Source organism: Lipotes vexillifer, unplaced genomic scaffold, assembly GCF_000442215.2.
Source record: "Lipotes vexillifer unplaced genomic scaffold, Lipotes_vexillifer_v1.1 scaffold762, whole genome shotgun sequence".
In the NCBI taxonomy this organism is placed as follows: Eukaryota; Metazoa; Chordata; class Mammalia; order Artiodactyla; family Lipotidae; genus Lipotes; species Lipotes vexillifer.
This window is the reverse complement of record NW_006772276.1, coordinates 700,843-714,943: the sequence shown is the minus strand read 5'-3', so window position 1 is coordinate 714,943 and position 14,101 is coordinate 700,843. Positions and strand designations below refer to the sequence as shown.

General features: G+C 36.3%; 1 protein-coding gene across 2 annotated transcripts in view; it reads left to right on the top strand.

The window, feature by feature from the left end:
* The window catches only part of LHX8 (LIM homeobox 8), a 26,639-nt gene extending 13,233 nt beyond the window's left edge, over nucleotides 1-13,406 (top strand). Inside the window, exons 7-9 of one of the 2 annotated variants that reach the window (XM_007447369.1) lie at nucleotides 722-817; nucleotides 7,303-7,486; nucleotides 12,688-13,406. In XM_007447369.1, coding sequence (XP_007447431.1) covers nucleotides 722-817; nucleotides 7,303-7,486; nucleotides 12,688-12,764 — 357 coding nt within the window. In that variant the 3' untranslated portion in view covers nucleotides 12,765-13,406. The remainder of the gene's footprint in view (nucleotides 1-721; nucleotides 818-7,302; nucleotides 7,487-12,687) is intronic. The other variant, XM_007447368.1, reaches the window with a different exon arrangement.
* The last annotated feature ends 695 nt before the right edge of the window (nucleotides 13,407-14,101 follow it).

The window sequence follows — 14,101 nt, the reverse complement described above, 5'->3', positions numbered from 1 at the left end:
GCCCCCCACCCCCCGCCGCCACTCCTCACCTCTCACTTTAGCTTGTATTGTTGCTAATTAATTATTGGCATGCGTATATCTTTTCCTAGGAAGTTGAGGCCAGAATCACTTGGGAGCTTTTCCATCCATAAATGTTTAGATCTCAGGAAATTCTTATTCAGTGGGCTGATGGGTGTCTCTTTTTAAGATCCCAGATGTTCCTTTGCATAGAGCAAGTGCTCAAAACAATTAATGATGGAGTCATTACAATTAAGTGGAATCCATCTGTTGCACTGTCTACTTTTGCAGACTGATAAAAATTGTGGCAGGGGCCTTGAACCTGTTTTGCTCAGTATAGGCTGAAGATAAAAAAAAATTTTTTAAGTTTTTTAATGCTAGCAATTTTTAACAAAACGGAAAAAATAGTAAAGAGACTTATACTATTATGCATTTTATTTGTGGGTTGTCAGAATGGAAGAAAAGATGAGCTTATTTTTAACAGCATAGTTGAGAGACAAGTTTTTATGTTGAAATAGATTATTTTTAAGATTTCAACATAGCAACTTGTGCATAAATGTACACAATATGCATTCTTTTTTATACATCCCCATATTGATTTTCAAGTAATAAAATGCAAGTATTCCATTTTCTTGTGCATGTCTTATCTCTCCTGTCATCAAAATGCATAAGATTGAGCTTCTTATTTTTAGCTATTTACTACCTACACTTTTTTAAAAAACAGGTTATGCAAGCACAATTTGCTCAGGACAACAACCCAGATGCACAGACCCTCCAGAAACTGGCAGAAAGGACAGGCTTGAGCAGACGTGTGATACAGGTGATTATTTTAAAGGTTAATCAAAAGATGTTAAAAGTTCTAGGTCTTTTTTTTTTTCCCCCCTTTTGGTATCTGGTTTATTTCACTTAGCATAATGTTCATCCAGGTTGTAACATGTATCAGTACTTCATTCCTTTTTATGGTTGGATAATATCCCAATGTATGTACCACATTTTATTTGTCCATGGACGAATATTTGGGTTGTTTCCACTTTTTGGCTATTATGAATAATGCTGCTATACATATCAGCACACAAGTATCTGTTTGAACGCTTGCTTTCAATTCCTTTAGAAATATACCTAGGAATGGAATTGCTGGATCATATGGTAATTCTGTGTTTAGCTTTTTTTTTAATAGATCTTTATTGGAGTATAATTACTTCACAATACTGTGTTAGTTCCTGTTGCACAACAAAGAGAATCAGCCATATGCATACACATGTCCCCATATCCCCTCCCCCTTGAGCCTCCCTTCCATCCTCCCTATCCCGCCCCTCTAGGTCATCGCAAAGCCCCAAGCCAATCTCCCTGTGCTATGCTGCTGCTTCCCACCAGCCAACTATTTTACATTCGGTAGTGTATGTATGTCGATGCTACTCTCACTTCACCCCAGCTTCGCCCTGCCACCCCACGTCTTCAAGTCCATTCTCTATGTCTACATCTGTATTCCTGCCCTGCAACTAGGTTTATCAGTACCATTTTTTTTTTTAAGATTCCATATATGCGTGTTAGCATAATGAAACAACAGACAAAGGATTAATCTCTGAAGTATACAAACAGCTCATGGAGCTCAATATCGAAAAAACGAAACAATCCAGTTATTATAGGTCTTTAAAAGTGTAAATTGTTGGGGGGGGTTTGTTTTGTTTTTTGTTGTTGTCATTGTTTTGTTTTGTGAAGAAATGTCAAAGCATTAGCTTGCCATTTTAGGTCTCTTCACACTCTAATCAATTTTTTTTTAAACCTGATAATTAGCCTGCTTGGTCTAGGCTTCCATTTGTTGACCATTCATTCATTGCTCAGAGCAACCCTAAGGATCCTCAGGCTAAAAAGACAACTGTGGTTCCAAGCTAGATCTGGTTCTGAGGCCAGAATTTTTTTCTACTTTTCTATTATTGTGTATGTGAGTGAGTGGGGGAGGGGTGGGCAAGAGGTGGGCTATCTGTGGCCTTTGTTAAAGATCCTGGTAGAGGGGGTGATATAAACAAAACTAGGGAAGGATGAGTTAGAGCAAATCTGTTGACAGATAAGATTTATGTTTGCAAATTGTGGGGGATGGAATTATTGGAGCTGAACTTGGAGAGGCTGTACATGTAGAGTTCTCTTCTGAGCAGGAAGAGATTTTAGGAAGAGATTTTATGTGATTTTAGGAAGAAAGGTCTGGTGACAGTACGTGGGAAGAATTAGAGTTGGGAGAGTCTGCGTAGAGATTGACACATGAGGTGTGATGCCCAGCAAAATAGTGATTTTTTTGAAAAGAGATTTAACTGAGGTAGTGGCCTAGAATTCATCTGAAAACGTTTTATTGACTGAACACTGATGGCAGGTACTGGATGGTAGAGAGACAAGAAAAGGACCTGGATACTGTAATGGGGAAGCAGAGAGACATCAAAGATGACTCTTAAACTTGAAGTCAAAGTATCCATGGGAATGGTGCTATTGACAGAAATATTATAGGTGTTTTTAAAAACGGGTTTGGTAGTTGGGAGGGAGATGAATTCCCTTCTAGCTGTGATAATCAGACAATGATGGTAGCAGTTGAGCACATAAACAGGTATTTTAAAGGATGAACAGGACTCAAATAGAGAGATCCAGTCCCATGAAATTGGGTAAGATCCTTTAGAAAGAGATCACGGACAATAAAAAGGGAAGAATGGACTTTATGGAGAGAGCTGTTTGAATTGGACCATTACAGTCAGAATCAAGGAATGAATCCGGTATAGAAGCATCATGGAGGGCCAAGGAGTTAGGTGGGTTCAAGATGGAAGTGGTCAACTGTGTCAAGATTTTCTACTACCTTCAGATCAGGGAAGTGGAAAATAATTTTAAATAATATTTAAGGTTTAAAAAGGTGTAAAGAATTAATAATGCTAGTGACCGTAACTATCGAGATGAAGTTCAGTGCGGAGAAAAAAGGTTAAGTGCAACACTGCACATATAATGTTTTACTTCTTAAATTGGGTGATTGGTAAACAGGTATTTATTCTTCAGTTTATTAAGCCTGAAGTATTTCGTAATTAAAAAATCATTTATACCAAGAAGTCAGTGGGAAAGACCTGATGACATTGTATCTTCTCCAAAGACCTAGATTCCCAGTGGATTTGGTTGAGTGCAGTGTAATGAGGCTCTCTGAAGAGGCAAGTCCCATGACCTCAGTATTTTTCAAATGTCCAGGGTATTGTGTTTGTTTCAGAGTGCCAAATTTTAGAAAGGGACTAACAGGGAACCAATGTGAAAAGAGTGCTCCCTTTACAGGAAGGTTAAGGTCATGAAAGTCTAGAAATTATGTGCTGGTATTAACAGCTACAGGGATATTTATCTGGAAAAAAATTCCGGAGATGGTAAGGGAAGGAATATAAACAGTATAAACAGAATAGGTGTCTTTAAACATATGTGAAAGGCTGTCCCACAGGCAGCGGGATTGGTGTCTGCAAGGAAATGTAGGAAAGAAACAGATTTCACTCACTATCAAGAATTTTCTCAGTAGGTAAGGCTACAAAATTGGCATAGGCTACCATCGAGGTAGTGAGTCCCTGTACCTGGAAGTGAAGCTTCTTTTGTTGAGGTAGTTCAAACTTAATGGTCTGAGGGGTCCTTGTAACCTAAGACTCTATACATTCAATGACAGTGACTGCGGTAGCTAAGTCAGATTCATGATTATTATGTTTTAGATTATTTTGATGTTGGAAGGAAAGGAAAACGGAGGGTTTTCTGAGAGCTTTTCTTATTATTTGAAGAAATAAGGACCGCAGACAGACATGTCATGTAATTTCCAGGTGTTTAGGTCACCAGTATTATGAGCAAGTTAACTTCATTTCAAGCACTAGAACTTGGAGAACATGCTGTTGGATGGTGGCTTTTAATATGTGAGGATTGAATTTAAATATTTTTGATAAGATGGCAAAGGAAGGAGTACTAGCAATTCAAATATATAGTCCGTCACAGTATTTTTGAAGGATTAATTACAGTGATCTCAAATAGTAGTCATATCCTCTTTGCCCAGCCTACTTCCTAGCATTGGGCACACTTTAGAAAAGTTAAAGAAAAGAGATTTGATTACTAGGCCTTGCTTCTAATATGCAAACTAGGCTACCCAAAGATTAGGTAGAAGTAATGTTCTTATACAGGGTGTAAGTACAGGTCTCACCTTTACTAGCTAAAGTCTGCATAGTGAGACATTATAACAGAGCAGATCGTCATTGAGCTGAAATCACAGAATAAAGATGGATGATTTTACTTTTCACACTCTGCATTCAGATACAATCACTGTTCACATACCCTTTCAGAGAGGTGAATTATGAATTGTGTATCTTACAGAAAATGATAAAACATTGCTATTTCTTCCAGTCAGTGTGCTCGAAGTTCTCTTTCCATATTAAGATCTACATCATTTTTATTGCTACACATATTGAGCATAGCACAATTTATTTAGTTTATTTCCAATTTTTTGCTATCATAAAAATGCTGTAGTGAACAACATTGTGTATATATCTTGCACGTTTGTTCGGTAGTGTCTGTAGGATAAATTTCTAAAAGTGGGATTGTTGAGTCAAAAGATAAAACATTTTTGGGCCTTTGACTGGTAGTACAAAAATCGCCTTGCAGAAAGTTCATAACCAATTTATTCTACCAGGACCTATGTGTGAAATTTCCCTTTCCCCAATGCACGTAAATCCTAAAAACTGTCTTTCTTTTACATCCTTTCCAATTTGGCAGAAAATGTCATTGTTTTCATGTATATTTCTTTTATTGTCAGTAAACCTTAACGTGTGCTTACTTTGAAAATAAAATTTGTATTTTTTAGTACTCTTTTCCATTGGGTTATTTCTTTTCTCTTTATCGTACTGATGTTTATTGTTTATCATAGTTAAACTTTCATAGTTCATCAGTTTCCCTTTCACTTATTTTTTCCACATAGAAATTTTACATGGTTTTGTATTCAAATCTCTTAATATTTTTTTCTCATAGCTTTGGCTCCACCTAGAGAGTATATCAACATTGGCTTTTGTTTCCTTAAACATTTATGGTCGCAATTATTTACACCTGAACCCTAATTTATCTGGAATTGACTTTTGGTTACATGTTGTAAAGTTAGGGATTTTTCTATTTCTTTTCTCCCAAACTATTAGCCAGCTTCCTCTAAATCAATATTATGCCAATACTGATTTCCCAATAATTTAAAATTCCATCTTTTTCATACATTAAATTCTCATATTTGACTCTTTGGGTTTTCTAAGAGATTCATCTTATGCATTAGTCTTTTCTTTTGCAGAATGTCTACATTGGCCTGCTTTCAGCTTATGTATTTTACAATTTAGAACTCAAATATTTTTAAAAGAGTATGTTGCTCATAAGAAATTTTAAGCCTTGTTAGACGTTTGAATGCAGAAGGAGGAAATTTTAAGTCAATGAGGAGAGTCAAAAGGACTGCATTTTATTCCTGAAGCTAGGTAGCCCTCACGTCAGAAGGTGTTTTCTGATGTCTGGAATCTTCAACTATATTTTGCTGTGCAAGTTACATGACACATTGTGTTTTCAAACCTCTCTCTGCTTAATTACCTGTTGATCTTTCCAAGGAGCTATTTGAATTAGCATTAAGGTAGTCATTCTACTGTTTATGTCATGCTTTCTTCATCTTTATTTACAAAGTCTGAGATTTTTAAAAATAACTGAACAGTTGCCATCCAATATATAATTTATTGGAGACATAAGATACTTTGAAGAAACTCTGGGAATCATAGCACCATGTGTTTTAGGTTATATGTAGTCCTCTGGGGTGCTTGTCTTCCAGGCACTGTCAGGGGAAAAGGCAGGTGACAGCAGTTCCTGCTTATAAGTTGGAGAATGTGTGAGTGTGTCTTCTTGGCTGGGTGGGTGACAGCAGTGGCACCTGTTAAGGAGCCTGTGGAGGAACTGTGACTGAAGACGTTGGGTAAAGTCTCTGTATAGGTACCTAAGAGTCTAACCAACGCCCCAGAAGATGGAGGAGAAGGCTGTGACTTCTCACTCCTTTTCCTTGATACCTGCCTAAGCTTGTTCCTGAAATATACCTCAGGTGCTACCACTCAGCCACGTGCTCAGACGCCATTGTATTGTTGGTTTCTGTTCCTTTGGTTTTAATCCGTTGAGTTTATACTTTGCAGCCTTCTGTTTGTGAGTCCCAAGGACAAGGTGTGCCTTTTGATATCAGGGCAACTTTTTCACATAAATCTTTTTTGCAGCTCCCTTCTGTTCCACATTATTTAGCCCTGATTCCCTAGTGCCATGAAGTACCTACCTACCAGCCCTAGGTAGAGACTTATGACCCTAGCCTTCTCCCCTGATCCCCAAATGTTCTTACCCTAATTTCCTTAATGTTTTTATCCCTCCACTTCTGTCTTCTTATGACAGAATTGTTCTGAGTGATAGCAAATAAATACTGTAATATTTTAATAGACAAACACTCTGTAGGCAAGTTTTATCTAAGAGCAGGGAGTTCAAATGCATGTAGCTTAGATACTGGAAGCATTCTGGGCAGTCTAGCCTTACTTTCCCTGACCTGCACGTAAAACTCTGCTTACCCAGAATATGCTTCCTTTATTTCTGTGATAGAGTGGACGACAGGCTGGTTAGCTCTCTACATTTGGTGAACTGTTTCACCAGTGGATGTGTTTGTTATTTTATTCTGCTTAAATATCACTAGTTGTTTCTTATTATAAGCCTGACCTTAACCTGCTTCTTAGAGAATAGCCTATGTATTTACTAAGAGAAATTGAACTCAGCAGGTTACAGTGTGACTGGAATAACTGAATCAAGAGGTTTGTAGAAAGCTTTAAGCTCTCAGTAGGGATTTTAGTCATTTGAAAAAAGATTTAAAATAAATCCAGCAGGTGTCTGAGAATACATTTAGTAGTGCATTTTTTAAAGTTTTCTGATGAAAGGGCTTTTTCTGTTTTCCTTTTTGTCCTAAATGCCAGTAGTAAAACCAAGGAAACTTTTCTGGAATTTTGAATCCCTTACCCCATTTTTATTTTGGAAGATGGTGGCTTAGTATAGAATCCGTTTTTAAGTAAATCAACAAATAATTATTATTTGGGCAAAGAAAATGACCATGGATAACTGTGCAAAATTGTTTCTCTTGTGTCTACAGAATTCTTTTTTAGAAAGCTTATTTAGATTTGTGCTGCGCTTATATGGTAGAGTGAGGTTGCATTCCTTGGAAAACTGAACTGGTAATGTACTCAACTGATAATGTGACATAGCTACATTGCTTTTCTCGTCCCTCAGGTGTGGTTTCAGAACTGTAGAGCACGCCACAAGAAACACGTCAGTCCTAATCACTCCTCCTCTGCCCCAGTCACAGCAGTCCCACCCTCCAGGCTGTCTCCACCCATGTTAGAAGAAATGGCTTATTCTGCCTATGTGCCCCAAGATGGGACAATGTTAACTGCGCTGCATAGTTATATGGATGGTAGGTATCCTAATATTTAACAGCTGCCTCCCAAGCAATCAATTTCTGGTACCTTCTAATAGTATATTATTGATATACTATTCACATTTTTAACTATTACCTCAGTAGGAGCTGAAAAATATTGTCGGGGGTGGGTATAGTAGGGAGAACTACCCAACATTCTTATTTCGGTGACTGCTTTTTAAGGGACAAGTTTAACACTCACCTTACGGCTAGAATACAAATATTGATAATGACTCATAGTGCTTGATTTTAACTTAGGAAAAACATTCTTTTTGTTTTAACCTGATAACTATTTAAATAATTTATTTTCCTATGGTCAGAGAAAGTATTCACACTCAGATTTTTAGATTGGGGTTTACTGAGTTTTGTTAAAGAAACTTTTTTATTGAAGCAAGACATACATAGAGAAAAGTGCACACATAAGTATTCAGCTTGATGAATTAATAAAATGAACATATCCATGTAAGTACTACCCAGATGAGGTAGAAAAACGCAGTTAGCACCCTGGAAGCCTCTCTTATGTCCCCTCCCAATCATCATCCTCTTCCTCCAAAGTAATATTGTGTTGACTTCTAAAATCATGTTCTAGTTTTGCCTGTTTTTGAGCTTTATATGAATCAAACCATGCAGAATGTATTCTTGTGTCTCACTTCCTTCAACTACAGTGTTTGTGAGATTCATCTGTATTGTTGCAAGAATCAGTGATTTGTTTGTTTTCATTGTTATACAGAATTCCACTGTAGGGATATACCACAATCCACTTTAGGGTTGATAGACATTTGCGTTATTTCCAGTTATGCATATGCTGCTATGGACCTTATTGTACATGCCTTTTGGTGCCCATTAATTCACAGTTTGATTTGGTATATACCTGGGGGTAGAACATAGGGTCCTGGCTACACATATGTTCAATTTTAGTTGATTCTGCCAAAAAGTTTCCAATAGTGGTTGAACCAGTTTACACTGAGACCAGCAGCACATGAGAGTTCAAGGTGCTTCACATCCTCGCTAACACTTGGTATGGTGTGACTTCTTAATTTAGCCAATTTAGTTGTGTAGTGTTACCTCATTATTTTCATTTGCTTTTCCCTCATCACTGATGAGACTGAGCATTTTTTCATTGGGCATTTGTATATTCTTTTTGTGAAGAGCTTATTCATGTCTTTTGCTTGTTGGTCTATTGGCTTGTCTGTTTTGTTTTTTCCTTGATTTGTTCCAGTTTTGGCTATATATTGAATATAAATAAGTTTTTTGATGATTGTATGTGTTGCAGATATCTCCTATTCAGTGGTTTGCTTTTTCTTCTCTCTTAAGAGTATGTTTTATTGAGCACAAGTTCCTAATTTTAATGTAGTTCATTTCATCAGTTTTTTTCCTTCATGGGGAGTGCTTTTCTTGTGACCTGTTCAAGAAATTGTTCCTACTCAAAGATAATGAAGATATTTCTCCTGTATTATCTTCTAGAAATTTTGTTAAATTTGTTTTACCTTTGACATTTAGATTTACAGTCCATCTACAATTGAATTTTGTATGTGGTGTAAAATAAGGAGCAAAGTTTTTGTTATGCTTATGAAAGTACCAATTTCTCAGCAGCTTTGCTGTGCCACACTTATCATAAATCAAGTGTCCATATAATTTATGTGTCAATTTCTGTACCCTCTGTTCTGTTTTATTGGTCTATTTATTTTTATATCAATACCTAATTGTTTTAATAATGCTAGGCCTATATTCTTGATATCCAGTAGTACAACCTTGTCCTACTTTGTTGTTCCTTTGTATTGCCATAAATTTTTCCACCAAAAAAGAAAACAATTGAGATTTTGATATAATCTATTGGATCCATTTGTAGGAAACTGCTATCTTAATAATATTGTCTTCCATACCATGATCTTAGTCTGTCTTTCTATTTATTTAGGTCATCTTCAAATGCTCTCTTATATTCTAGAGTTTTCTGTTTAGTAATCTTGCACATCTTTTGTTAGATTTATTCATAAGTTTTTGTTTTGATGCAGTTGTAAATGGTTTTTCCTCTGTATGTGGAAATCTATGTTGGCAGCTGTTTTCTTTCAGCACTTTGGCAGTATGAATTACACTGTCTTCTTGCTTCCATTGTTTCTGTTGTTTAGAATATAGATAATTAACTTGATACCACTTATTGTTGAACTCAGCAGTTGGTCTTATTCTTGCTCCTTTGAAAGTGAATATCTTTTTTTCCCCAGCTTTTCTCTTTATGTTTGGTTTTCAGTTTTAGTATAGTGTGCTTAAATATGCTTCCTGAATAGGTAGTTTGATGTATTTCACTGTGCAAAAGGAGCAGATTTTGTCTCTTCAAGTATGGTTTCTACCCTTATTGAAAAAGTCCATATTTTCCAGCATTTTGACCATCCATGTTCCAGTCTAGATATTCTTCTGACCTATCTTCCAGTTCACTAATTCTCTGTCTGTCTAGGCTATAAAACTCATCCACTGAGTTCTTAATTTCAGTTATTGTGTTTTCAATTTTAGAATTTCCATTTCATTCTTTTATATAGTTTCCACTTCTGTGCCAGAATTATCTATTTTATCGCTTTATTCCTTAACAAAATTGTTATATTAATTATAGTTACACTAAAGGACATATCTGACAACTCCAGTATTTTGTGGGTCTGTTCTGTTGTTTTTTCCTCTTTGTTTTCATTCAAGTCATGTCTTATTTGCCTTGTTTTTTATTGCACTTCAGATGTTAGGTATGAAAACTATAAATAATTTGAGGCTCTGGTTTATATCTTCCACCAGAGAGGATTTAGTTTTGCCTTTGGCAGACAGTTAGGTCAGAGGGAGATCTACTTAATCCAATCAGGCATCAGTCCTCACAAGGGCTGGTGTATTTCGGGGTCACTACTCCTTGGAACTAGCCTTTTGGGATCCCCCAAAAAAGCTTACATTTTGTTTTGTGTCTGTCATTTTTTTTAAAATTTTATTTTATTTATTTTTTTATACAGCAGGTTCTTATTAGTCATCCATTTTATACACATCAGTGTATACATATCAATCCCAATCTCCCAATTCATCACACCACCCCCACCACCCCCTGCTGCTTTCCCCCCTTGGTGTCCATATGTTTATTCTCTACATCTGTGTCTCAATTTCTGCCCTGCAAACTGGTCATCTGTACCATTTTTCTAGGTTCCACATATATGTGTTAATATACAATATTTGTTTTTCTCTTTCTGACTTACTTCATTCTGTATGACAGTCTCTAGATCCATCCACGTCTCTACAAATGACCCAATTTCACTCCTTTTGACGGCTGAGTAGTATTCCATTGTACATATGTACCACATCTTTATCCATTCGTCTGTCGATGGGAATTTAGGTTGCTTCCATGACCTGGCTATTGTAAATAGTGCTGCAGTGAACATTGGGGTGCATGTGTCTTTTTGAATTATGGTTTTCTCTGGGTATATGCCCAGTAGTGGGATTGCTGGGCCATATGGTAATTCTTTTTTTAGTTTTTTAAGGAACCTCCATACTGTTCTCCATAGTGGCTGTATCAATTTACATTCCCACCAACAGTGCAAGAGGGTTCCTTTTTCTCCACACCCTATCCAGCATTTGTTGTTTGTTGATTTTCAGATGATGCCCATTCTAACTGGTGTGAGGTGATGCCTCATTGTAGTTTTGATTTGCATTTCTCTAATAATTAGTGTTGTTGAGCAGCTTTTCATGTGCTTCTTGGCCATCTGTATGTCTTCTTTGGAGAAATGTCTATTTAGGTCTTCTGCCCATTTTGGGATTGGGTTGTTTGTTTTTTTAATATTGAGCTGCATGAGCTGTTTATATATTTTGGAGATTAATCCTTTGTCCATTGATTTGTTTGCAAATATTTTCTCCCATTCTGAGGGTTGTCTTTTCGCCTTGTTTATGGTTTCCTTTGCTGTGCAAAAGCTTTGAAGTTTCATTAGGTCCCGTTTGTTTATTTTTGTTTTTATTCCCATTACTCTAGGAGGTGGATCAAAACAGATTTTGCTGTGATTTATGTCAAAGAGTGTTCTTCCTATGTTTTCCTCTAAGAGTTTTATAGTGTCCGGTCTTACATTTAGGTCTCTAATCTATTTTGAGTTTATTTTTGTGTATGGTGTCAGAGAATGTTCTAATTTCATTCTTTTACATGTAGCTGTTCAATTTTCCCAGCATCACTTATTGAACAGACTGTCTTTTCTCCATTGTATATGCAATCAGGCATCAGTCCTCACAAGGGCTGGTGTATTTTGGGGTCACTACTCCTTGGAACTAGCCTTTTGGGATCCCCAGAATAGCTTACATTTTGTTTTGTTTTGTGTCTGTCATTTTTAACGAGGGCTTCTCTTCAGTGGTCCCTGATCTTTCATATTTATTCCCCACCACCCAAAGTCTAACTCCTGAAAACTTTGCTAAATGTCTCAGCCTCTCACACTCCTTTTCTTTTAAAATTGTTACTAAACTTGTGGAGGAAATGTAGCCTCATTTTATTTCTCTCCTTCTCTGGGACTTGACTTCGCAAGTTCTCACTACCTGGGTATCTTTCAGATGCCTTCAAATAGATTTCTAAAAATTTTGTCCAGCTTTCTTAATTGCTCTTAGAGGGACATTTGGTTTGAAGCAACATAGTTCTTACTGAGAGTGGGAAGTTCATTTTAAGGTTTGATTAAAGAAAAAATCAGAGCCTGTACCATTGATGCATTTACCTACACTAGGATTAAAGTTGTGTGTGTTCACATGAATGACTATAGTGTTGCCCAAGTCAAATGTGTTTTGATGTATGTTTAGGGACGAGGCAGCTCAGCATTCATAAATGAGAATTTGGGGCAGGGGCCACCCTATAGAGGCACCTTCGTATGAAAGCTAGCAACGTCTATGCAGGCAAAGCTCACGTGTTTCTAGCTGCAGGGTAAAGTGCAGTGAATGGGGTATGGATGGAGGACAATAAAGTGGCAAAAGCTTGTGACCCCAAATAAAGATTTTGGGGTAAACCATCCCTGGATTCTCATTTAATACTATACTCACTGTGCTGAATAAACTAATGCTCCTGCTGAGGTCAGTGGAATGAGTGTAGCTTGGTGCCCTCAGCTATAAAATCAGTAGTGAGAGAACATTGCCTTGGATTGTTTTTGTTTGTTTTTTAAATCAGTTTTATTTACCCTACAAAACTGATCCACAAATTTCTTTCTATTTTGTAGCTCATTCACCAACAACCCTTGGACTCCAGCCCTTGTTACCCCATTCAATGACACAACTGCCAATAAGTCATACCTAATTCCTTTTTTCAGGGATAGAAATGATTAAGGATATAAACTTGTCATTTATTATGTATAAAATGCCATTGAAAATATATTAATGTTAATTTTTTATTTAACATCCAAAGCATTTCCAACATCACTTTGCTGCCCAGGTATGTATCTCTAGTTGGCCTGCAAGACACTTTTATTGATTCTTCATTTTTTTTGTAAAACTTATGTTTACAAGAAGAAAACAAATCAAAACTTTTTTTTGTATTGTATGGAAATAGTTCACTCGAGTGTGTATCTGTTAATTTATTTGTCATCAAAAGAGCACTTTGCCTAAAAGAAAGGACTGACAAGTGTGCAAAATGTTTACAATCCTTTGTGAAATTGTAGTGTATCATTAGTTTGTATCTGTAAGTTATTGTTATAAATATTACCTGTATTTTTTGTTATATACAGCTTTATACTTTGAAGCTTGTATCTGTGAATTTGCAACTGAAATTTATTTTGCCAATGTTTTCTGAATGAACTGAATAAAGCTTCTGTTGTAGCATGCCATGCAAACACATTATTGTGTTTGTGGTTGATGAACTATGGCTGTAAATAACACTATAGTTTAATAAGCCCATCATTCTAAGTTTATTAAACATTTTCCATTCTTGTGAAAGTTTCAACCAATTAATCCTTTGTGTGTGTGTGTGTGTGTTTTCAGCAGTAAGTTGACTTTAGCCTCTTTCAAATATAACGATTCTTAATTTTATAAAGTCATTTTGTTTTGAGCTGTGTTGTGAGTACATTTTAATAGAAAACTTATTTGTAGATGATTGCACTTACTCAACAAAAGAATACATGAAAATATCTAATTTGGCAGATTGTCCCTTTTGAACTATCTAATAAAATTAATGTGAAAGAAAAGGCAGAGCACTTTTCAAAATGACCTTTTGGGGTGTCCCAAATCAGAAATGAAATGTGGGCAATAGGAATATTTTTCTTCAGGGTTGAAAACGGAGGACTAGAAATATTTGGAGTTTGTGATCAATGCTTCTAGAGCAGAGACTCTTTACTTTTTCTTCCTAGTGAACCCTCTTTAGGGATTGTGATTCTGAGAGCTGAAATCTAAACCTCAGGACTTTATCCTATGTAGCAGTGGACACTTGTCTTGGAAATACAAAAGTAAGTAGTGCCACCCTCACTAATTTTTGGGTTTAAAGAATTTAATCAGTACTCACTTCTTGTCTTTTATATACCAATCAGGGAAAAAAAAGGTAGTGAGAAAAAAATCTTAAGAATCTTAAGTTTGCATCTTTAACTTGGCAAATTCACATCTGGCTGAGGACTGGAAGTAATAGTGGAGTATTTGTAATTCTAT